This window comes from Corapipo altera, unplaced genomic scaffold (genome assembly GCF_003945725.1).
Source record: "Corapipo altera isolate COAL_440 unplaced genomic scaffold, ASM394572v1 48b, whole genome shotgun sequence".
Taxonomy (NCBI): domain Eukaryota; kingdom Metazoa; phylum Chordata; class Aves; order Passeriformes; family Pipridae; genus Corapipo; species Corapipo altera.
In genome coordinates, this window is record NW_020884884.1 from 12,221,889 (window position 1) to 12,246,420 (window position 24,532).

Below are 24,532 nucleotides of genomic sequence, written 5' to 3' on the forward strand. Positions count from 1 at the left end.
TCAGAAAAAATAGCATGACTTAGATGAATAACTATAGAATATGGTAAGTGAATTACAAACAACAGCCAGTCTAGTTACAATGTGTGATTCAGAAACAAAGTAGATACAGGCATATCTGAGTGAAGCTATCAATTTAGTTATCTACAACAAAGACAACTGTAAGGCTCGCCTTGAGTTTAGAAGACAGAAATGAAAAAAATTTGATAATTAAGCTAACAGAAATCACTGGGAACTCCAGCTCTGGGAACAAGCAATAGCACTGGACTTACTTGACTTTCGCTGCTTCTGGAAGATGCTGCAACTCGGACTGAATATCTAGGATATCTGGATAATTCTTTTCAAAGATCATAATTAAGTAGTGCAATAGTGTAATATTCCTAAGGAAAAAAAAAAGAAGGAGAAATGAGCAGGATGATGATCATGAGAAGGAAAGGATGGTGGGAGGATTGTGACAAATCAGTGAAAAAGTAGGAAATGTGCTTGACTGAGCAAAACAAAGAATATATTAGCATTTAGGAGGTCTGTTCCTGAAAGAAAAGTACAACAGGCTAAAATAAATTAGTCCTTTATGAATCATCCTTCCTAAAACCTCGAGCAATAGATTGTATCTTCATTTGTTCTGGAAGCACCAGCATGCTTCCATCCAACTGGTAGATGGTATAACAGAAAAGAAAATTGCATAACACAGTATATTTGTCCCCTATACTTCAGAGAATAAACAAGTAATAGTACTAAAGTGACATTAACTTGTAAGGGAGAAGCAAACTGTTCTCAGAGGCAATGTGGGAAAAAATTCTAAGAGTTAACTAAGAAGTGGAAAAGGTTACTGAAGACTGAAGAAGCTGCAAAGAAATCTCCCACAGTAATGAAACAGCTTAGCTTATGAGTAGTGGTCAGGCTCACTACCACAAAAGCAGTGGCAGCTGAAATAGGAGCAGATAGAATAGAGATGTATCAGGAATGCAGGAGAAGGTTTAACAAAATTTGTAAAGCAAATGATGAATTTTGCATGTAGAGAGAACCGCCAGCCGTAACAGCTACTTGCGGTGGGCGTTAGATGATTAACTGGCAGGGAAGACAGCAGATATCCACTGCTTCATACAGACTGGAGCCTGGGAGCTGGGAACTGGTGAGAGAACAGAATCTGCACAGGATGTTTAATATATGGAAAACCCAAGCCAAGCTAAAGTAATGCAAAAAAAAAGTTCAACACTAGCTACACAAGTGTTAGCCTTGGAATACGGAAAGGACATTGCAGTAGTCAAAACAGAACTCTGTTAGTTCAAACTCTATTATGTAGGGACGAATTTCCTATGGTTTTTCACTGCCATTATTTATTCTGTCACAGCCTGAAGTTATTTCACCACAACTATGGTCTCAGCAGGTCTCATAAGTCAAGGAAGTACCAGTGTAAGAGATTCCCAAGGAAAACTGTAGTGCTGCTAGAATCCAAAATTCATATTCTCTCCCCAGTGACAGATGGATTGATTTCCAGAATCAGTATGGGGATGTGGGGAAAAATATGGGGTAGCACTAAAAAGACCTGCAGTCTATGTCCATGAACAGTAAGCTCCACCTTCCTAAACCAGCTGTTTTCCTTATCTGCTCTAGATATAACCAGGATTAGTCTCTCTGAGCTATGCCTTGTGGTTCCATTACTGGTGTAGATAGAGAGACAGGTTATGACAGTCCTGCATCAGAAACATATGCCATGTTTCACAGGAGACAAAACTGTGTTCAGAGTTTCTTTTTTGCAAAACCATGGCCACAAAACTTTGGTAAAAAGGGCAAATTCCACAGAAATCCTCCTTCTCCTCAAACTTATTTCAGTCATTTGTGAAATACTGCATTTTGTCATCTTTGCATAGTGTTGCAGGAAAACAATCCAACAGCAGATGTGCATTATCCAGAGAAATAGCAGAATTTGAGTGCTGTGTTAATAGCCAGTCTTAATTGCTGCAGAATCCTTAAGAGAGAAAAGCTATACTGAAGTGCCAAATAAGACAATTTTCAGTTGCCTACAGAACTAAAATCAAATGAAACTCTATTTTCATTACTATGATAAGAGATGCAGCAGCACAGTAACAGATGCATTTACAGCATTCTACCTTACCTGTCTATGCTGGATTTGGTGTCTGCAATTTTGTTCAGGCTGGAGACTTTGAAGCCATAAGCACTTCCTCTTTGGCCTTTGTTCATGTAATTCCCAAAGGCCAGAACTACCTCCAGGAGTTGCCTCAAACGCTTGCTTCGGATGAGTTCTTTGGATGCCAGAAGAATGGCTTGAAAAGAGAGAGAAAAGCAGAAAATGTTATTTCTCAGTGGCTGTTTTTAACATGCTTGGGCCCATAATTTGAAGTACCCTTAAACGTCCATTTGACTATTGTACAATAAATACTGCAACACCATCTCTGTGTGTACTGTCCTTCCTGCTCCTACCCCCCCGCCCCCTCCCAGAATCAGGACAACTGGAAGGAAATTACATCTAGCTTGTAGGAAGCTCCTCTGAACATAGGATCAAGGCTGTTCTCTCACACTTCACACTCTAAAAACAGAGCCAGTGAGAACAGGGGGTAAGGCTTGAGTTCATTTGGAAGATTACAATACACTCTTCTCTGCAATAACTATGGATGTGGTACAGAAGCCATACACCTCCCCTACTTGTAAGTTAGACATTCCAAGAATATCAGTGTCCTGAGGCATCTATTCTAAGTGCTCTTTGGAGAGGGAAGGTACAAGGACTCGAAGGTGAGAAGGGAAGGCTGACCTGCACAGAAAGGCCATGAAAGATGAAAGTTTTTGGCAGCTCGGCACAGCCTGATAGCACAGTCACATCTGTCAGGTCATATTTACAGAGTAACAATCATGAAGCTGACTGTATTAAGTCAATGAGTGCAAGAAGACTATCAGACAGAATTAATTGCTTAGGATATGACATGTCTTGGGCACTGCCTCTACAAACATGGCACACATGTAACAGCATCTCTTTTGAAAACAAGCCTTTCTTGACCTTCCCTGCCCCTCTACCCAACTCATAGCGAAAGCTTTATTAACCATACCTTCCACTTTTGGTTTTGCTTCTGCCAGCCTCTCTGGAAACTTCTTCTTAAAGAATAATGCCTGCAGCCGTTGCTGGTAGTGGTCAATCCTGCATAAAGGGTAGAGGAAAGCCAACATTGAACTGAAACTCTTAAAGCCCAGGGCCAGTATGCCACCCACATAATCTAATGGTTGGATGTTCAGCCCCATGAGGCCCAGGCATGGGATTACAGATATAGTTCAAACATATGTATGTAACTGTATAATCAACCTTGTTATGAAAATGGAGGACCTCAAGTCATGTTTTGATCTCAGCTGAAAAGGAGCTGGATGAATACCCATTACACTCAAAATATGAGTCATGGGAGATGCCAGCTGCACCTCAATTAGCAGAACAAGATGTTAATCCTGATCAGGGGTGTAGTAAAGCTGGAACAAGAAAGAGGGTCAGAGGATGAGGAAATGGGATAGCTGATTGGAAAAAGGGATCTATATGAAAACCTGACCCCTGGCTACACTACATTTATGTATCCATACTTGGATATGAGTTCCTTTTTGTGAACAAGTTTAGGCAGAGGAGGCAGATTTCTGCCTGCCATCAGAGGACTGGACCTTATGCACAGAGACTGCTTATGCTTATCGTCAATAAAAAGTTTGTGTCATGAACAGAAATACTTGTAACGTTTGTGGGCTTTTGGCAAAAGCAGGGTGTAATGCTGGCCCAAAATCTCTTGCACATTCCCCCCAGTGCTGGATGATCCATTTTCAATAACAATTACAGCTGCTTCCAAGAAGTCCTGTGTGCACTTTCCCATAATGTATCAAGCAGACCTGCTCATCTCAAAGAGGAAACGATCCGCACGGGCCATGCGCTCGATTTCATGTTTATGCTCCTCCAACAGGTCAGTATCGCTCTTTTCGGGAACGAACTTCAGTAGCTACAGTGAGAGACACAAATCAAACACTGAGATATAAGATCCAAGGAAAATGAGAAGGGAACAGAGAGGCACAAACAAACCCTGATGGAGAGAAGGCCCTCAGATTTCTCTGCTACCATGGGGAAGAATTACATTGACTCAGCCGTGTGACCATAACTTCAAAAAAGTGCAGCTGTGTCTACAAAACTGACCTTTTCTAAACCTTTGCTTGCTGTTCTGTCTTTATCCTTCACTGACCCCATTAAGATTAATTTTTAATTCTACAGGGAATTTCCCAATTCAAAATCCTAAAGGCCAAGTGCTACTGCAACTTACCCAAGGGGAAGTACAGAAAGAACTTGATTCCCACAGCATTACTTGGAGTTTAGATTGGTGCAAACAAGAGCAGGATGTGTCCCACACACTGTGAAGTACCCATCATGCCTATCGTAGAGTACACACAAAGCCTCATCTATCTCTCTCCTGGGTATGCCCTACACTGCTGAAACAATAAACAATAACCAAGCAACTGGATATGCCTCTGACACTGGCTGCTATTCATATGCTGACCTTAAAAGCCCATACTTTGACAGATTTTTGACATATCTCATTGTAGCTGTGCTTTAGTATGGTCATAAATACTGTCATGCACACAGCCTCACTGCACGCCCACAAAAACTGCTCACAAGGCGTATCAAGCACTTTGCTTTTTACCACTTCTCAATATTTTACTCCACTCTACAAAAATATGATATCCCAAGGTGTGAAGCATTAGGATCTTGCAGTTAGTTCTGGAGCAGCTGTGAGCATTCAGATAACATGACAAGTAGGCTGTAAATTTCCAGAATGGGAAAGCCTTTTGTACATGATTAAATACTGTGTCCGCAAAGAAAGAAGGAATAATATTTGTTAGACAGTTCATAATTACAAAATTTTGCGCACTCCTAAGGAACTTTATCATCTTTGCATCTTTGGTCAAAGCATCATCTGTCACCATCTGCAAATGGGGCAAATAGGGCAACGGTGGTTTAATTGTGGGGGGTTTTTTCTTCACAAGTTATATAGTCAACCAGGTGCCAGGGATGTAAGTCCCCGACTCCCTTTCTAACCATTCCAGTTCAAACGCAAGATCCTTTCTAGTCCTGATTCTAACCATTGACCTACATGGCCTGGTTCCTGGCATTTCCCAACAGAAAAGCTTCAGGCAAAGAAGGGAGATGAAGAACAGAGAAAAGAAGAAGAAAAAATGGGAAAAATTATGGGAAAAGAGAGACCATGAAAATAAACCTCATACCAACTGTAATCATGCATATTTTGCATCAAGAAGAGAAAACTCATGAAATCAACCTGATACAAATACAGTTACAGGACAGAGGTATACCCCATGTGCAGCTCCACTGACATGGCAGGGCCAAGTTCAGATCTGCAGACAGTACAACTATTATATATATCCACTTGAAAAAAGGCAATGAAGGACTTAAAAATAAGTTATATCTGACTGCAATCTTTCTCACCTGCTCAAGCATATCTTTTGCTAGGTCTTCTTGTTCATCCATCTTCAATATTGCTTGTCTGATTTCTTCATTAGACAGCTTCAGCCTTTCAAAAGTATCAACATTGTACCATTAGTTCAAAGCTTAAGTGACTCTGACAATTCAGAAAGCAGGAGTCCTGAAACACTGTACTAAACAGGCATGAAACAACCCTGGCAAGCTCTACTGTGAAGTTGCTACTCTAGAGTATTCAGTAAGATGAACAAATCAGTCCTGAAGACAGAGATTTTATAGATCACATGTTTTTAGCCTCTTCAGCTAATCAAACACACATCAAAAAATCAGATGGTGATTAAGAACAATCAGTTCCTCACAGATTTAAAGTGCTTCCAGCTTCCCCCATACAGGATACCTCCGTCATCAAGTTCTTTTGCTATAGTAAAACACAAATCCATGTGATTTTTGACCGTGATCCCATGTAACAACCTAACCTGTGAATATTAAAGCATCTCACAGAGTAACAAACAATGGGGCTGAACATTCCCTTACTGAGAACAGGGTTTCTTGTAAGAAGACTGGTTGTGCTAAGTTGACTCTTTCAGCAGCTGACGAAGGGATAGACAGCATCTACATATCCATGTTTTATAGCCAATATGAAACAAGCTCTGAAAACAAGGGCTTATTAATGTTATCTAAGGTACTAAAATTACACTCTCCTTACCACCTACTCCTGTCCACCTGTGTGCAACGAGTAGGGGTCATCAGCTACAACTAAACACAGAATCAATTAAAAAAAAGTCTTGAGGTCTCCACTCGAAATCCAGAGCAGACTAGGAGGAGCCAAAATTTGTGATCACTGAGATGTTACTTGATGGATAAATGAAATTAACTTGGTGGTTCTCAGAGCAGATGTCAACAAAGAAATGCACACTTTCACCAGTCATTTCAGGACAGTAGAGGAGTTCCAAATGAACCATAAAGGAATGGCTGTCCACAAGAAAATCTCAATTTTGGGACTGAAACAGGACAGTGTGAAAATAAATATCTGAGGACCGAAGTCTACAGTATCCATGGACCTTTTAAAATCAACATAATTAATTAACAGCAGAACGAGGAAATGCAAATATAAATAAGAGACAGGCTGATGCATGAGACAAAATGTTTTTGTCTTCAGTGCTAAGAAATTCCTTGTTGAAATTTCACATTGCCATTGACATTTGGAGAGAATCATATTTTTGGAACTAGGTAAAAGCAAAAGAAAAAGCTTTATTTTTATAACAGGAAATATTACTAAATCTAAGAAACTTAAAACATTTTAATATTGCCCAATATAACCAACAGCTGGAAACTAAAATATGAATCAACAGACATTTGAAAGCTTTTACATATTACATCTCTAAATTAATTGCTCTTATTCTTTTCTTAGATGGTCATCGTGTCTTCTTTTGTCAAGGAGGGCAAACTGATACCAGCTAAGCAAGATTATGTACCGAATTTCCAGAAAAGCTACATAATTGGGTTATGCTTGGATGAGATATAAGCATTAAAAGTTTTACAGTGAAAAGGCTGGAAACTTTTTACTTCAGGTCATCAGTTTGACTGCAGATCAAAGCAATAAACTTCAGTACATGGACTTCTGCATAAAGTTCTACAGCCTCAATCAGAAAATGGGTTACTTTTGGCTTAATAATGAATTGCAAAGTCCATGGCTGTGTGACCCTGAACTGATTGAACACTGTGACCAGATGAAGGCTGAAATTGGTGGCTGTGGGTCTGGTTCCTAGCAGACACATATTACACATGCCAAAAAATTCGGTGCCTGCATTTTTTAAAGTGTTACATTTTGTGAGTTATTTTTCCTTTAGAGAGCACCTTTGCATTTTTCAGAATCTGGAGTCTGAAGATTAGTGTGTCTCATAACACAAGCACACAGTCTGTGAGAGGGAATGCAATAAACCAGCCTAGTAACAGCAGCATGAAGGGGGGTTTTGTTGCTACTTTCATTGAGGTTAAAAAGAATGAGGGTGAGTTTCATGTTTTTTCCATGCAATTTTGAGCAATTACTGCACTGACCACCCACTACACAGTGCAAGTACCTCTGTGTGTGTTTGGGGATGCAGTAAACAGGACCGAACAAGCAGATTTGAGGTACATCAATACAATGATGTTGTGCCTATTATTGCTGATCTTGCTGTTCAGTTCAGGAGCCCGAGGACTTCAGACTCCAAGCTCCTCTGTTTGCTGCCATTCATCAGCACTAAATACACTTCAAAACATCTTCTGTTCAAAAATAATTGAGAGCCCCAAGGACAGACAGTTATACAAACACACTGATTTTTTGGATGATTCTGTGCCCTCTGCCATCAGCAGAAGAACATCTGGCTTGAATGGTTTAGCCTGCAGTAGAGAGAAGAAGAAAGCCTGCCAGTCCCCTGCCAAGAAGCAATTTAACTCAGTCACTTACAGGACTGTAACAGGGTCACGGTGCCTGCAGGTGTGCATTCTAGATTATTACCAATCTAATTACAAGTATGGAAGAATTTACAGCAGAACAGTCTTACTTTTCTAAAATGGATTTGTTCTTCTTCTGGGACAGGATGCATTTCAAGAGCATCAATGGCACAAAACATAGATCTCTCCACTTAAAAACTGGTTGAATAACTGGCCAAAGAATTGTTAATCAAGTGATTCTTCTTGTATTTTCAAAACTCATGCCCAGCCATGCAGCAGATCTTAAAGATGGCCAGCACTAACGTGAAACAGATGTGCTGCTTTTAAACAGAAACAGGTGAACTGATTAAAGAAGAACCTAAAGCAGATGCGTAAAATCTTTCCATTTAAAACTGAATAGAGGCATCCCTCAGAGCCTAAAACTCATATGAGACAGACAGCAAATTAAAATGGGATTATGGCCCAAAAATTTACACTACAGAAATTACATTTTGATATCTCTTGGAAAGTCTGCAATGACTTTCTTATAAGCTTTGCAGATCCAGGCACTCTTCCTTCAGTTCCTGGAGGTAACTCAATTTAGAACAGTGTACAATTCAAGCTATATTTCCTCTGCCTTACACTTCTCTAAATCATGTTTCCTGGGATCATGATTCAGGAAGTAAATGTGACCAGAACAAAACACAGTGCCCCTTTCCTCAGCTGCAGCACATTCATTCATAGCACAGACACTGACTGTTTTTTCCAACAGCAGCCTGACACTGGTCAGATGACAAAAGGAAAGGATCTTCATGGAGAATACTCCCTCCTTCTTCCCTCACCCATACATCTGGTGGCAGCATATGGAACTCCAACTGCTTGAGTCATCTTCAAGCAATGTTAAAGCTCAACAACTACCAAATAACTTCTGATATGGTACTTAGCCTGCCTCCCTCTATCCCCTCTGGCTTCATAAATACTCTCTATTGACTCTGCAGAGTAATTCATCACCAATCTCCCCAGGACACCTCGACTGATTTAACACCAGCTTCACTTGCAGACATCAAGTGGTTTATTGTTTCGTCCTCTTGGAGAACGCTGGCAGCCTGACTCAGAACATGCCTGGGAGACATGTTGCAGTTTTACATCAACTTCCCTTAAAGACATCTAGTTCTCACTCATTTTTCCTCCTTAAATATACCCATTGATTTAACTCACAGTAACCTCCCCCCTTCATTTCTCCCTCACATGAATCAAAGCAGAATACTTGTCCATTAACCATCTCCTCCTCTGAGGAAAAAGTGAGTTACTTCATGGACTTGTTCCTTGGATCTTGCTTAGCTTTTGAGAAAGAAGAATGCCTGCTCGCTAACAGAGAACCTGCAGTTTTGTTGAACCTATGTTAAGCTCCCATACCACAGGGATCACAGTCCCACTCTTACCTTGGAGAAGGGGACCGATTATCATGTATCAAGGCCATTTTATAGCTCTTACTGAACTACAGTGCTTCCAAAAGATGCCCAAAATAGTAGCTGTGACAGTGAGAGGCACTGATTAATACTTAGCTACATCCTAAGGCCAATTTGTATAGCTCACACAAATCTTTTTTGCTGACTGCAGAATTCTCCATCTCCACAAGTCATTTCACACAGGCTACTAGTTAATTAATTTCCAAACCTTGTGACTGAGATATAAGCTTTCTCTAACTCTCAAGCTCTCCTAAGGCTCTGTACAACTGCCAAGCTACAGGCTGTTCAAAATCTGTGTTTTGGGAATATTCATTGTCACTACCCCATGAAGGCCTCCTCTCAGAAGCAGCATTCAGGAGTCAGGGTGGTCTAACTGCAGACTCAGTCAGAAGACAGAAAGATGCAGCCACTCTTTACACATCCTCATCTTGTCAATGAAGGCAATAGTGCTTTAACTTTTGTGGCCCAACAGATGGGACATTTTACCAGGTACATCTTACACCATTATATCAACATGTTGGGAAAAAAATCCACCAGTGCCTTTTCAGCACTTCACTGTAAAAGTATTCTGGCAAGTGCATAAAGAAACAGGCTTTTCTTTTCTTGTCCTCCTTCAGCAAAAGCTCATGAGTGACCAAGCCACTTTTTATCCAAGAAGGATTTCCTTCCAAGAAGGATCTGGGGATGACCATCTTTCTGAGCCAAAAGGAGCAAAGCAGGGCCAAACTTGGGAGTCCCCAAATTACAGTGGTTGTGGGGCAGTGGTTCATCTTTTATCACAACCCTATGTCCTGGTTCCTAGTTGTGACCTAAGACAAGATGGTATTGACTAACATGCTCAGTTTGCCTTTGAGTATCATACTCAGGATAGCAGGTAAAGCCATTTATTGCAGACCTTCACTTAAAAGCAGGAAATCTTCTCAGGAACCCAGGAGGGTTTATTGCCTAGTGTTTTTCAAGACAGCACAGTGAGGAACTGAACTGCTGAGTCTGATTAGCTGTTTCTGTATCAAGACACGATCTGTATCCCAGAATATCATACTACTTCAAATCTACTTTGAAATAAGGGTGAACACTGTACTGTCACATGGCAGAAAGGCACACAGGGAGTGGGGGCAGTGCAGAGGCAGTACATGGAGACTGACATTCGCTGAATAACTTATCCTCTTAGTGTCTGAACTGAAAGGGTTTGAAAGCATGGAGAAGCTACAGTGATGTGAGAAAAATACTTGATCTCTCTAACATTCTCTTTGAAAATTCTGCCCAAGACCCTTTTCTTCTCCCTTATTGATGTTTGAATTGAAAATCAAGAAGGCCACAAACATTTGGTAAAGCTGTCTGCCAGTATCTATCTACTGTCATAGTCATGTTTAAAATTACCATTGTGTAGTCAGATTCTGCCTTCTGCTACTATTGGTTTTATGACATTTTGCTAGCACTCCTACTGTTTCCAGTAACCTTTCTCTTTAGAAGGTTACTGTTGAATCACCGGGCCACAGGAATAACAAACACATCTCAGAAGAACACTGATATAATTTTTTTCTGGAATTCATGCAAAATAACTTGCGAAAAAAAAGTTCCATAAGTACATGTTCAATTTTCTTCCAAACAAGATGTCTTATAGAACTGAATCTCTCCAGAGCATTTCACAGAGCAAGACAGTAAGCAATATATATTTTGGGCATCTTCTGCAAGAACATTTAAAGATATGGTACTTTACTTTTACAGTAGAGCAGTGAAAATATTACCCATTACTTAAGTAATGGAGGCAGGGAGAAGCCACACAAGTGAGAGAGGTCAGAGAAATTTCCAGCTGCTAGGTGAAAGCAGGGAAACATGGGGATAAGGGATGACTCTTTCAGACCATACAAGTCTGACAGTAAATCTCCAGCCTGGTGAAAACTGAAGACATCAGGAAGTTCATGAGAGAGAGCAGATTTCCAGAGTGACAGAAGCAACTGCATGTTTGAAACACCATTAAGAAAGCTAAATTTGAGGTTGGTGGGTGCCTGAACTCACCACAAATAGATGGTTCCATGTCCTGGTTGAACTATGGCCTACTGGAAATACTGTGAAATAAACTCATCTTGTGTGTATTCAAACCCTTAAAGTGGGCCTATGGAACAGAGCTTTGTTTTAGATCCATCAGGCTCTGTTAAACAAGGACAATTTAATTCTTCCTCTGCAGGAACACTGAAAGATCTACTACTATCATGTAGTTGAAACAGAGATTTTTTTATGGAAATAGAGATGGGAAGGGGGAGGAAGGCTTACGAATCTGTTAACTGTCAGCAAAAATAAACTAGCAATTCAATTTTCATCTCTTTTCAGTCTACCATGCTGCAGTCTCTCTGCAAAAGAAACCAAGAGACATCTATTTCTCATTCTTGCTAGATTTTGGCTTGTTGGACCATATGAAACATGAGCTCTGCCTGACCCCTTCTAACACAGTGTTAGTAAAACAAAAACATTTGAGTAGGGGAGGGAAAGAAAACCCAACCCATGCAGCTATTTTACTTTAAAGGACACGACAGTTTAGTGTAAACAAAGGGGGAATAAACTACAGGGATATATGCACAGTAATAGTCAATTGGAAACAGCTGTTGGCAGATAGCGTGGCAACCTGAAAGCTCAGGGTTGCACAAACTCTCCTTGTTTGTCACCAGTTTAAAATCCCCTGCCATCATACATGTGTGCACACCCACATGCACATGTGTGTGAGGTGTGCTGCAGGACCAGCAAGGGTATGGCAGCAGACAGGAATGGTTTGGCTGGGAGTGTCTCTCCTTTAGGGTTTAATGTAAAGGAGGAAGAAGTGGGTAATGAAAAAAACTGCAAAGGGGTCATAAAACCCTTTCAATTATTGTCTGCAGCAAATCCTCCCAATTGCTGTCTTTAATAATAGAACATATAAGCACAAAGCAAAAAAGGTATGAATGTAGAGGTGTTATTTTAGTTCTCAAAGATTTTTGCTTTTCTGGTTGCATTTAAAAGGGAAATTTGGGGAGGAATACCAATCCTGGGCCAAGCGGTAAGATATTTCTGATATTCTAGGTGTAACACTATCTGTAAAAAACTTTAAATGATCTAAGCCAGTGATAGCTCTGGAAACTGGTTTTTCCAATAGCACAGCACAGGAAAGTTAACAGGGCACAACACAAACTGGCAGGCTCCTTAAGGACAGTTCAGCCTCCAAATCTCTATCATCCATGTTAGGCCTGCTAACAATAAGGGCAAGATATTTCCTAGTGGAGAAGTTGACAGTGACAAAAAACAGTTTTTCACCTCTGGTTTGAGTCCAGAAGAGCAGTTTGAGGTGGACTGACTTCATGTCCCACCTGGAGTGAACAAATGCTGTGCATCTTGAAGTGCAAGGGCCATGCTTCAGTGACTGCTGCTGGAGATACAGAGACTATCCTTTCTCTCTCACTGTATAGAGAAGATTCTCCTCTGGTAAGAATTGACCAGACTTGCATGGCAGAAAGAGGTGAACGCTGAAAAACACATATTGCTGCCATCCACACAGCTTTTGTTTTGGAGATAGAAGATTTTTGTAATAAATATCTAGTGCCATACCAAGTCATGGACCAACTTCCTGGATTATCCTCAGCCCAGCAAACTGCACACATTCAGTTACCACTTCTAGGAAATGTTCCACCTGCTTACATGAGTTAACCTGAACCCCAGACACAATTTAGTAGGTCCATCGAACAGCATGAAAATCCTGTTACCCCGGTGCCTCCCCATTCCTCTGCCCTCAGTCAGCTGCCAATACCAGCAAAGATATGCATTGGCAACTGCTGCAGAGGGAGAAATGTAAGCCTTCCCTCACTGAAGGTTTGGATGGTGGGGGTCCTGCTGATATGCAGGCTAATGCCACATAAGTAGCATAATGAGAGCCTCCATGGGTTTCACTAAGCAATGGAAAGAACTCATTTCAGTCTCGGCGGTTTGGCTGCAACTTTGCTTTTAACTGTTAGCTTGCTGGAGCAGAAAAGCATCACATCCATATGAACGCTTATTTTCGACTGATCATTGAAACAGTTTTTCTGCCCAGTTGGTATGTTGCTATGTTGCTAGAAAGACATGAAAAGATATAAAGGGGCCTGATGTCACTGCATTTGAACGCGTTAGTCATTGCAGGAATATGCAAAGGAAACGCTGGCTTCCAACACCTAATTTACAAACAGAAGACCTAATTCTTGGATATGTCTGTCTATGTTTACATTGTGTCTCACCACAAGTCAAAATTGACAAAAATAAACATCATTCTCAGCTCTTCTGTATTCCAGGGAGATGCTCAGAGCAACATTTAGAAAGAAACACGCAAAACAGAGACAAGTGACAGACAGAAAACATGGGGGCACATCACCTAGAGCAAAGTGTCAAAGACCTGCTTTCATCTACCAGTGAGTTTTCTGATGATGAGTCTTCAGGTACATGTTGGTGTTCAGCTGTTTGATGCACAAAATGTGTCTGCACACATATTTTTATTAAGTGAGATAATATGTTGGACAGACGTGCTTTTATGAAACCATAAGAGAGGTTTATCTGAGGCTCTGCAGGTATTAGCAGGTCTAGCTGGGAAAAGAAACATGTCCATTCGTTTAATTCCCTCCCCTCTTACCCCTGCATTGACCATGGCATACCCTATGAGCTAAAGGTTAGCACACTTACTTGGAAAGGAGAATGACACAATTCTGGGCCCTCCGACCATCAATCACAGAGAGCTCTTTCACCTTTCGCGTGGAGAGGTAAAGGTCTTCTGTTGAGCCCATCTCTTTCTGCATGTATTTCAAAAGGAGGGAGAACAATCAGTATTATGTCTCTCACCCAAGACTGATAGCTTTAGCTGAGTGTAATGAACAAACCCATCCCAACCTAGAAAAATCCACCCACATGGTAAGAAAAGGAGACAAGAAAGGTAGAAAGCATGTATTACTAGACAAACAGAAGTAATTCATTAACACCTATGAGATCATCTTTCATCCCAAATACTGGACCTGATTCTGACCTATTGGACTCACTCTACCAATAGTTATGTTATTATGCTAATGTGAAAAACCGGCATGACAGGAAAATCAGGCACATTATGATAAAGCCCACTGGTGTCACAGCACATCCTTCAGTGGATGCACCTCCTGCAGGGGTTACACAACATTCTTGTAAGGCTGCAGCACAATCAGTAAAAATCCTTCCATCATCTCTTAAGGTTGCCATTGGACCTGACCAATCTATATTATATGAGAGATGAAAACAGTAGGGCAGAATGGCATTTATCTTACTAAATGGTCAAAATCTACATCTAAACTATCTTCTCTTTTAAAAACTAATATATTTAATCGTACAGAAACATTTTCCAAAGTTCTGTATATATCCCCATTGCTGTATTCATCCCCTGAAAAAAAACCCTAGAAAATCCTGTCCAGAATGTTTGTCACAGCACACAGAGATAAAATATTTGCTAACTCAGTCTGACCATCCAGAAGCCTCTTTCTGTCTCCTTGTCCTGCCTACACATGAGAGTCATGGTATTTGTTTCACTTCCAGAGACTGGCTTTCTGTAGTTACTTTTCAGTATCTTTTAACACCATTCCTTAAAGGGCAGTAGAGGTAATGATAAAACGTGTTGATTCTCAATAATAGCACTGTAGTTACCTACAGAGAAGAGGGAATTGAAAACAGGAGTTTTTATTTTCCCAGCTAACTGCAGCTGGAACATTTTCAAAAAAAGCCTTTCCATGACATCCATATTCTCAGGCCTTGAGATTTTGAGATTTACTAGTATAATCTAGCTTTGAATGCACCTGTCAAATAAGCAGGTGCATAGTACGTAACAGCAAGCATGCTGGATCAGATCAAAAGGCCCATCTGACCCAGCATCCTGTCCCTGAGAGTGGTCAACAGCAGATACCCAGGGAAACGTGTTAGATCACGGTGCTTCCCAAAATTCATTCTCAGGACTCAACGTTCTGCAACTCAAGACTTACTTATATCAGCATGACTAATGCAAGAGATTTTGACACCCAAGTATTTGAGTGTTTAATGTAAATCACAGTTTCATATTGCTAGTTATCCTTTCAGTTATTGTTATAGTCAGCTACAATGAATCTGTGTTGCTCGTGGATATACAAGGGATTCATACAGCCACGTCCAAATGTGCTGTAGTGAGCCACCACTAATACCAAGTGGCATCTATAAGCAGGTACAAAGCACAACTGAAGCCATGCACACGGTAGTTCTGCTGTATGTGCCCAAAATAACTAGCTTGGCAGGAAAAAAAATTGCAATGTTACTTGATACATCAAATAGTGTTTCCAAACAAAGGAAAAATTAGCAAGTTCTTTATTTCTGAGAGAATAACTAACAATGCCAATAAGCAGAACACCCCCAGTATAACCTGGCATGTAGAGATTTAGAAGTTTTCCTGAGTTTTCTGAGTTTGTGGGGAGGAAGACAGGGGAAAGTGGAGATGGGCAGCTGTTGAAGGAAGAACGGTACTTGTTGGTCAGTGCTCTTGGTGTCAAAGTTTCACTGATCCTCACTAGTTAATGTTGGCATGCAAGCGCACCTGGATAGTGATAACCAGCACCCATTCCAAGGGAAAAAAAAAGTTTCAGCATTTGGCTGTGTATGTGGGGTGGGGGTTTAGTCAGCTTCTCTGAAAGCCATGCAGCATGGATTGGTACAATAGTCTACACGCCATTTCCAATTCCCCAACCCACAAGGTTCAACAAATAACTGGAACTATTCAGACATGGCCTACTCCTTGGTCATAAGGATTGGGCTAGTCTCATCTAAAAATATATTCTCTTAAATTCATATTGAGGAGAGAGATATTTATAGATACTTGGAGTTAGGTGTAAGCAAAAGCAGATGAAGCCTCGAGTTTTACCAAAGCCAGATTCTAAGCTTAGATGAAGGAAAACAGATTGAATATGGACTATCCACATTTTCTCAGAAACCCAAAAAGTTGAGCAAGAGGGCAGTAGTGACTAGCTTTTGTGAGAGAGGCCAAGCACTGAAAGCAAAAACAGTTGGAGCTATTGCCAACCTGACAGACAAGATGCCTAAGTTTTATCCCATCATTCTTTATCAACTTTTCATCTGGAATAACATTATGTTATGTGCTTCAAAGAGTATTTCACAGTTGATATTTTAATTGCAAATTCAAAAATCAACTAAAATTTCAGTGCCGGAATGACTATACGTGTTCATCTTATTGCTGCCTTGTTTCAAACAGAGTTTGATTTTGGCAAGGTGAAGAACTTATGGCCTGGTACCATGGCAGAACCCTAGGTTCTAGTAATTATCAGTACTTTAGGGAACTATTTCAACCATATTGACTTGTTTCTTGGTGTGCTGCCACGGTAAAAGGCCCAAAGCCACGTATTAGCTTCCCCCAGTGGCAGAAATCCTGACTAGACTTTCTGAATACAGTTCCCTGAGCACTCATGGTGAGAACTACTTTCTTCTGAAGCCACTAGAGACACTTGTGATATCTGAAAAATCCTCTTCCCATAGCATTACTCTTACCAAAATTATTGCCAAGAATTTTGCTTAAGATGCTGAATAAATTGAGAGGTATCCAGTTTAAAGACATATGGGCAATCCAATATCTCTACTTATCTAAACACCATTTTAGTCTTGTGCTGAATTTCGTTAGGGCTTCAGCAGTCTGAAACGCAACTTTCCTCCATTCTAACCCTTCCACTCCTCAGATGGCACAAATCCTTCTGCCAAGCCAAAGTGCCCAGTTCTACACAAAGAAATATTTACTTTATCAGAGAGTCTGTGGCTAGCGAATGCATCTGAAGACTTCAGTAGTCCAAAGCAGATGGACCACAGATGAGAACAGTGAGAGGGAAGGCTCTCTGAGAGCACCTTTTGTTCTCCACTAGAGAGACAATTACTTTGGTTAAGGAAGAGTTCACATTCACATTCTTCTTTGTCCCTGGCCTTTTTCCCTCAGGATCATCAAAAAGGGGGATACAGACACCACCAGAAATGACAGTGGGATTATAACTGAGTGAAAGAACAGGAATTACTTCCTACTCTAGAGCTAATACAACTAAAGGAAATTTTTGTACCGCCTTCCCCATCCAGAAGGCAGAGTGCAAAGGCATATGAAACAGTAGCATGAGAGGAGTCATGACCCCATAATGTCATGGTGTGGGACTTCACTTTCACACACACTGCAAGAGGATCAGAAGGCAGACAATGATACTCACCTGCTTACAGGAGGAGGGGTTAGTTAGCAGGTCCTATGCAGGCAGCAGTCGCAAATAACGAAGAAGAAAACATGCCAAAAATTAGTCACAGGGAAAGATATCAAGTTTAACAAGGCAGCTGAATTTAGACACACACTGTTTTCTAAGAGCATAAAATGCTTAGCAAGTAATACTGGCCCAGATGGTTCAAAGGTATTTCAGCATTCCTTTGCATATTTTAAATCAGCAGATGTTGGGGACCTAAGAGTTCTAGGTCTTTTCTGAAAATAATAAATTTAGTCTCCAAAGCATAAATCTCTTAGGTCTTGAAATATTAACTAGGATAATGCTTAAATACCTTTACAAATCTAGTCCAGAGCCTTACTTAAAGAACTGCCAAGGTTAAAACTTGAGGGTCAGTTCTCCTCTCCCGATGCACAGGCACAGTTTGCAGTTATTAACAAGTATGACAAGTAAAAACTTGTTTCAATGGCACTAACAACTTCTGGCCAAGTATTTTGAAAGGACTCTGCAACCGCCAAGGAAGCCTTACAGTACTGCTGGGTGACAAACACCAAATATTTCACAACATATTCCATACTCCAGGAAAACACCAGACATACTGAATCCAAAGGTCAGTATGGATTGGAGCAAGTCAAAAGACAAGAATTCTTGGTCCAGCATTCTATACACTGGACAATTCTGTTTTCCCTCATAGCCACCAAAAACAATACACTGGGCTTGAGAGAGGAGAAGAGACTCTTTGTCATTAAAAAAAAAAAAAGAAGAAAAAAAGAAAAGCCATTTAATGTAAATGAAATTGGAAAAAAAATACAAAGATCATGTTAATAACAGCAAAGAAAGAAATATTTTTATCTCTACTCATTCAATATTTCAGATGCAAAAGAGCAGATCTTTGCATTGACATTTTTCTTTACAGACATTTGGATGAAGTTTAAGAGTCACAAACTCAGGGTAAACACTTGGTCATAGTGGAGTATTTCTAAAAGTAAAAGAGGAGAAAAGACTAAATGTGAACTGGAGAAATTCTTGTAAGTTTTTAATTCAAAAGCAATTCTGGTTGCCTGGTCTTTTTTATAGAAAAAAAACAAAAAGGGAAATAAAAAAAGAGACTTGATGATTGGAAGCCAGTTCACACTGGAGTGAGTATGGATGAAAAAGAAAGCATTACAATGGAGTATTTAAGGGAAAAGAAAAACAAAACCACCAATGTAAAAGCCTTAACAAAAGCTGGAAGGGCAGCAATACATCTAACTACACAAAAATGTGAGTATGTTACATAACTGTTACTCTAGTGTCCAGAGCCACTATAATAAAGTGTGTTTAATGAGGATGGAAGGGTACTGTTCTGAGACCCATGGAGGTCGCTCTGAAATGATGGCTCCATTCCAGTGGGCAGGGGTAAGGGTCAGGTTAGTTTATGGTTGAATAGGTCAGACTGCTTTTCAGTGATTGGTAACATAGCCATAAATTTTATGATTCTAACTGAGACTCATCAGACCAGGACAGCTTTGGCTTTGGATTTTGGGGCCAAAAGGAAGCAAAGCTTTGCAAGGTCACTTCTAGTGAGGAAGCTGAAATGTTTGCACCTGAAACATTGGAATGGAACTTTGATGCTGCAGTGGCTACTCATGAGCAAGAAGACAGTCTGGCTACTTGCGAATCAACTGAGAGCTCACCACCATAGCTAAGCTGTTGGCACAGGGTCTAAATCCAGTCTTGTAACAGCACTGAAGTTTCATGTGCCTTTCTTCCCCTCTATGAACTAAGATCTTTTTTCAAGGAATGGGATTCACAGAAAGAGAGAGGGACCTACTGAAACAGTGACAGCTATTTGCAGGAGCAGAATGAGAAATGAAATCTCATCATGCAACAGGTAACATCAGAGTTCAAGTGGGGATGCCTAACTATTTGGTTGTGAGCTAGTAAATTAGAAGAGTTATTCATTATGCTGATTGGATTAAACAGAAAAATGAAAGAGAGAAGGGAACAGATGGAAAGTCCAAAGACAAGGGGTTGGTTTGTTAATTTTAAGGTACTGAATAAGTTAATGAAATAGTCATCATCACTGTGAGGCATAATCATAAAGGTTGTTTATGGCAATCAATCTGTGTCTTTTCCTAAAACTTCACAGCAATGATCCAGTTCTGCAGCGTACAAGGGAATGAACATATTCCAAACGCAAAGGAAAGCTGGGGGAGTTGAGGGAGTGCAAGTACAATCTGTCTGCTGCTAAATCTCATTCAGCGGAGATAGACAGACTGCAGGTGACTTGCTTTCCAAGAAATAGAGGAGGGAAAAAAGACATTCTAATAAATGACCACTTTTAAAGTACGCTGTTTGTGTTATAATCTGTTATTTGGACAGTTTCTGTCATCTAGCCAGTTGGGTCAGTTGGCTGTTTAAGAAGAAATAGACAAAATGAAATTTTGTCAGCTAATTCAGTCACCTTGCTCAGTACTCAGGCAACTACAGTCTTTTTCTCTAGATGAATGGGAGAAATAGAAAGATTGATACGTATATATAAATATCAAGCTCAGGAGGCTTTGGAACGCAATGGCTATTGAGATTAAACAGAGGTTAAACCTACTGGAGAGCTGACATTAGTGTGAAGTATGTCAATAACAGAAGGTTATACTCTGCCCTGTATGTCCCTCCCCACTTCTTTTGGTCTTGTGATTTTTTTGAACAGTGGCAAAGTATCAAATGATACAGCCTGACTGTAGGGGGACAAAGGCCCAGATGTGTCATGTGTTCTTTTCTCCTCCAAAAATTCAAGGAAGACAAGGTATAGAAGAGTTCACCCCTACCTGGTGTCTCTGATACGCGGAGAACATCTTTTCAAAATCTTCTAGATCCAGCACCTTGAATGCCTTTAAATCATCAATCTCATTCCAGATTGTGCCATGAATCCTCTCCTAAAAGAAAAGGTCATATTTTAATGAGATAGCAAAAACTTTTAGCTAAGACCATCCAATCCCATTTGGATAGATCATACTCTTGTGTTCAGTGGTCATATTCCTATGTACTACTCCTGTCATTTTAGAGGGCACACTTTGTTTCAAGAGTCAAAGGAGAGAAAAAACAGAAAAAATAGTGGGGTTTTTTGGGTTTTTTTAAACATACTATTTTGTATTTTTCATCACAGCAAGCCTCTGATGGAAAGGCGCATTCCAAGACTAAGTAGACCACATCTCAAGCATTATCCATGAACCCACAGCATACTTCCTTTCAAGAGTGGCCATCTGTCTAACACAAGGATTGTGGTCATGCTGAAAGAAGTGTTACCATCAGGAGGAAAGAGCTTAGGAAAGCCACTGATGCATGACAATCCCCAGACACATCTCCCCTCTTGCAAACTTTGCCAGGTTCTGTTATAAAGCCCAAAGGGTGTATGGTTTTCATTCTCCCTGCCTGTGAAATTTTTATTTTATTTTATTTTACTTTTAAGGCTCTGAGTCTTTGAAGTCTAATTGTTTCCTATCACATAAACTCCCTTGTCTATATGAGGTCTCTGTCAACTCAGATAGACACAGACTATACTCAGATCTCTGAAACAGCATCATCCACACTAACTGGAAATGTTCATAACCCTTGTGATGATACGTTATCCTGAATGCCAGGGAATCCTAGCTCTCTGGCAGACGATTAGCATGGAGTGGGACAGGCACAAACTCCTCCTGGATTGCTGTCCACCAACCCCAGATCAAATAGGTTCTCACAGTACATGAATTGGCTAACCAGCAGTCATCCTAAACTAGATGAAGGTCTTGGGTCTCCTGCTGACATTCTCAGGACAGATACCCTTGCTGGCAGAGGACACAAAGATTGAACTACCTTCTCCTTCCTTAAGGAGCATGTTGTGTGGGACAAGCTTTGGGTAATTGCCCATTTAGAAAAGGAAAGGAAAGTTTGCTCTTCACACCTGACAGCACTATCTTTCAGTTCATTTAGTTAATAAGGTGTACATTTATTGTACTTTAATGAAAAAAAAGGAAGTCACTGATTAAAAGAAAAAAGAAATGGATAGAAGGGATTGTAAAAAAAACCTAAGCAAACCCCAGGAGATGAAGACCCAGAAGAACACTGATGCAGAGAAAGCCACGAACAGCAAGCAACAGCAATGAAACCCTCACACAGGCTCCAGCTCAGAAATACCTGACTTGTACCTCCACAGCAAAGTGCATTAACACTTAATTATCAGAACTAATTAGGAACAGGCTCTACTTCCCATTCAGAGTCATCAAAGGAATGAGGGAAATGTGGTAAGCCACAAGGCTCAAGGAGCAAGGAAAAAAACTGATGGGAGGATAAAATGAGGGGGAAATAAAAGTGTGAAGTGTTGTGGAGGAAATTCCTGGCAGGGCAGTGCTGTGGAGGAAAACCATTACCCTCTCTCCAGAGATGGCCTGTGACTGCCTGAGGGCAAGGAGGGGTGTCTGCAGTGTTATTTACAATAAGAGCATATCCTAGGTGGGAGCAGCACCCATCCCTGAGCAGGCTCACCAATATCATTGTATCATCCCTTGCCATCAGTGTGGCTCTTTTTTCCATAGTGGGAAGAACATAATGACCCTGTGACTGTAACATGGCAAACAAATTTGTGAGGCTCATCTCAGCTAAAGGAATAGGAGACAGAGTTAATTTTCATTTTATCCTAATCCTGAACTCTGCTGCCAATCTTAGCCAGAAGCATTCAGACAGAGTGATCATTCTCATTCAATTTCCAGGCTGGCTTTATAAACCATGAATTATAAATCCTAAGGGATGTATTTGAACAGCAGAGCAGTTCTCCCAGTGCCTCACGTTTCAGATTGTCCCATCAAGCACTGCAATGGAAGAACATTTCTTAACAGGAGCCAATGGACATGACTGTATTCTGTGTTTGGCACAGGTAGGATGTGACTCTAGAGACAGCTACTCATTAGAGTTTTGCACATCTACCTGTCCAGCTGCAAAACTCTCAAGGGAGTGAAGTTTCCTCACTAATGGCAAGAACAGTGAAAATGTGCTACAGAACAGTCTAGTCTGAATGAACTGCAGAGGTGCCAGAACAGGAAGTTCTGAGACTCAGAAAGGGATTGCAGAGAGTAGTTCTTGTCCATACTTTCTGAGGAAAACAACCCAGTGAAAATTATCCTAATTTGATTCAGATTCATTTTAGGACCCAGGTTCAATCTGGTCCTCTACAGGATGGTATGTATGCTACTTGTAGCAGAAAGAGAGATTCCAAAGCAGCACACATTGCAATGGCGTACACAAACAGAACTTGGACCAAAGCAATACAATTTTAATGTTAATCCAGTCAAAGAAAAATCAAGGCAAGCAGAGCTATAAACAACCTTTGTTACACAAAACACTTGCAATGGGGGAGTCCCTTCTATTTCTATCATCAGCTCTGTCCTTGAAAACTTTCATATTGCTGCCAGATAATTTCCTACACTGTGCTCTTGATACGCGGTTACGGATTAACTGGCTGATAGTTCATTGTCATCAGTCAGAGAAGATTGAGCATTTTAAGAGAAACAGACCTGCATCATGTGGTTACTATGATAAATGGTTCCTTCAGCACCATAAAAAATACTTATGGTCCCTAAATAACAATTTAAAAATAAATTCTTTATTCTTTCTTTTTTTTCCTCTGTCCTTAAAAAGAAAAAACAGAAATTAAAAAAGAGAGCAGACACTCCATCTGTAACATGCTTTTCTTTCCATCTTTACTTATTTATTCATTCATTCATTCATTTATTCACTCTAAAAGTCTTCTAAGATCTGTGGTTCCTCTGCTTTGGAAAGTCTTGGCCTGCTTTGAGAAGCACACTTTATGAAGCACACTTCCCAACATCCTCTAGCAAAATGGTTGTACATATAAAGGCAGGAAACATCTTATTATCAGAACAAGTATTGACAAGGCATTTGTTCCATCAAGCTAACTTTTTGGTATGTTGCATTTAACAATTCGCTCACTGTAGCTGCAACAGTTACATCATTCCACCCTTATAATGAATCCCAGTTTGCTGAGACCAACCAAGATTAAAGAATGACAGCATTTCATGGAGCTACAAGTCATATCAAGTCGTCCTCTGCTACATCTAACAGATGATTTTATTTACCCCGAAAGATATAAATAATGATATTCTGGAAGCCATCAAAGACCATCATGCCTCAATAACCTCATAGCATGAGTGAAAATTTACAGTAGTTTCATTTGACCTGCAGGTTCAGAGAAGCCATAGAAATGATGAGTGTCTTGTCAATACCGGAGTACGCAATCCTGCTTATTAATAGGTTAATATTTGGAGAATATTAACCAGAAAAGTGGAAGTAACTTAAAATTTTAATTCAGAAGTCCATTAGGAATCTGAAAAGGTGATATGAACACAGTGCATTTTCCAAACTTCTGTCTTGATATCACATCCTTTCTTCAGTGTAAGAAAAATCCACTTTGAGCAAAAACTGTATTTCTGGCCTGTCTGTTAATTAAAAAAGCTGTTTTATCTCATTGTAGGACTAGGCACCACCACAGCTATTATGAGTAGCTTCACACTGAGATTTTGTAGAACTCTTTCCATTAGTTTTGTATCTATGGCAGCAGTCCTGCATCACTGTTTGCTATGACACTTTTAGGCTGCTTTTAGGAAGAAAGTTCCAGAAACTAGAATCATCAATAACATTACAGAAACATTTTAAAAGAAAAAAAAAAAGTAATGTCAAAATGAACATTTCTGTTTCTGTGATTGGTTGTTTTGGGTTTTTAGGTGTTTGTGGGTTTTTAAAAAAGTTTTTAAAAAAGTTTTTAAAAAAGTTTTTTTAAAAGTTTTTTTAAAAGTTTTTAAAAAAGTTTTTTTAAATTTTTTTTAAAAGTTTTTAAAAAAGTTTTTTTAAAAGTTTTTAAAAAAGTTTTTAAAAAAGTTTTTAAAAAAGTTTTTAAAAAAGTTTTTAAAAAAGTTTTT

General features: G+C 40.0%; 1 protein-coding gene across 4 annotated transcripts in view; it reads right to left on the minus strand.

Moving 5' to 3' along the window:
• DAAM2 (dishevelled associated activator of morphogenesis 2) overlaps positions 1-24,532 on the minus strand; it is a 202,105-nt gene that overhangs the window by 21,617 nt on the left and 155,956 nt on the right. For 3 of the 4 annotated variants that reach the window (XM_027641233.1, XM_027641232.1, XM_027641234.1), the window contains exons 15-22: positions 20,390-20,497; positions 17,580-17,612; positions 14,026-14,132; positions 5,471-5,555; positions 3,871-3,977; positions 3,060-3,148; positions 2,114-2,282; positions 270-377 (exon numbers count right to left, since the gene is read on the minus strand). In XM_027641233.1, the coding sequence (XP_027497034.1) occupies positions 270-377; positions 2,114-2,282; positions 3,060-3,148; positions 3,871-3,977; positions 5,471-5,555; positions 14,026-14,132; positions 17,580-17,612; positions 20,390-20,497 (806 nt within the window). The remainder of the gene's footprint in view (positions 1-269; positions 378-2,113; positions 2,283-3,059; positions 3,149-3,870; positions 3,978-5,470; positions 5,556-14,025; positions 14,133-17,579; positions 17,613-20,389; positions 20,498-24,532) is intronic. The other variant, XM_027641235.1, reaches the window with a different exon arrangement.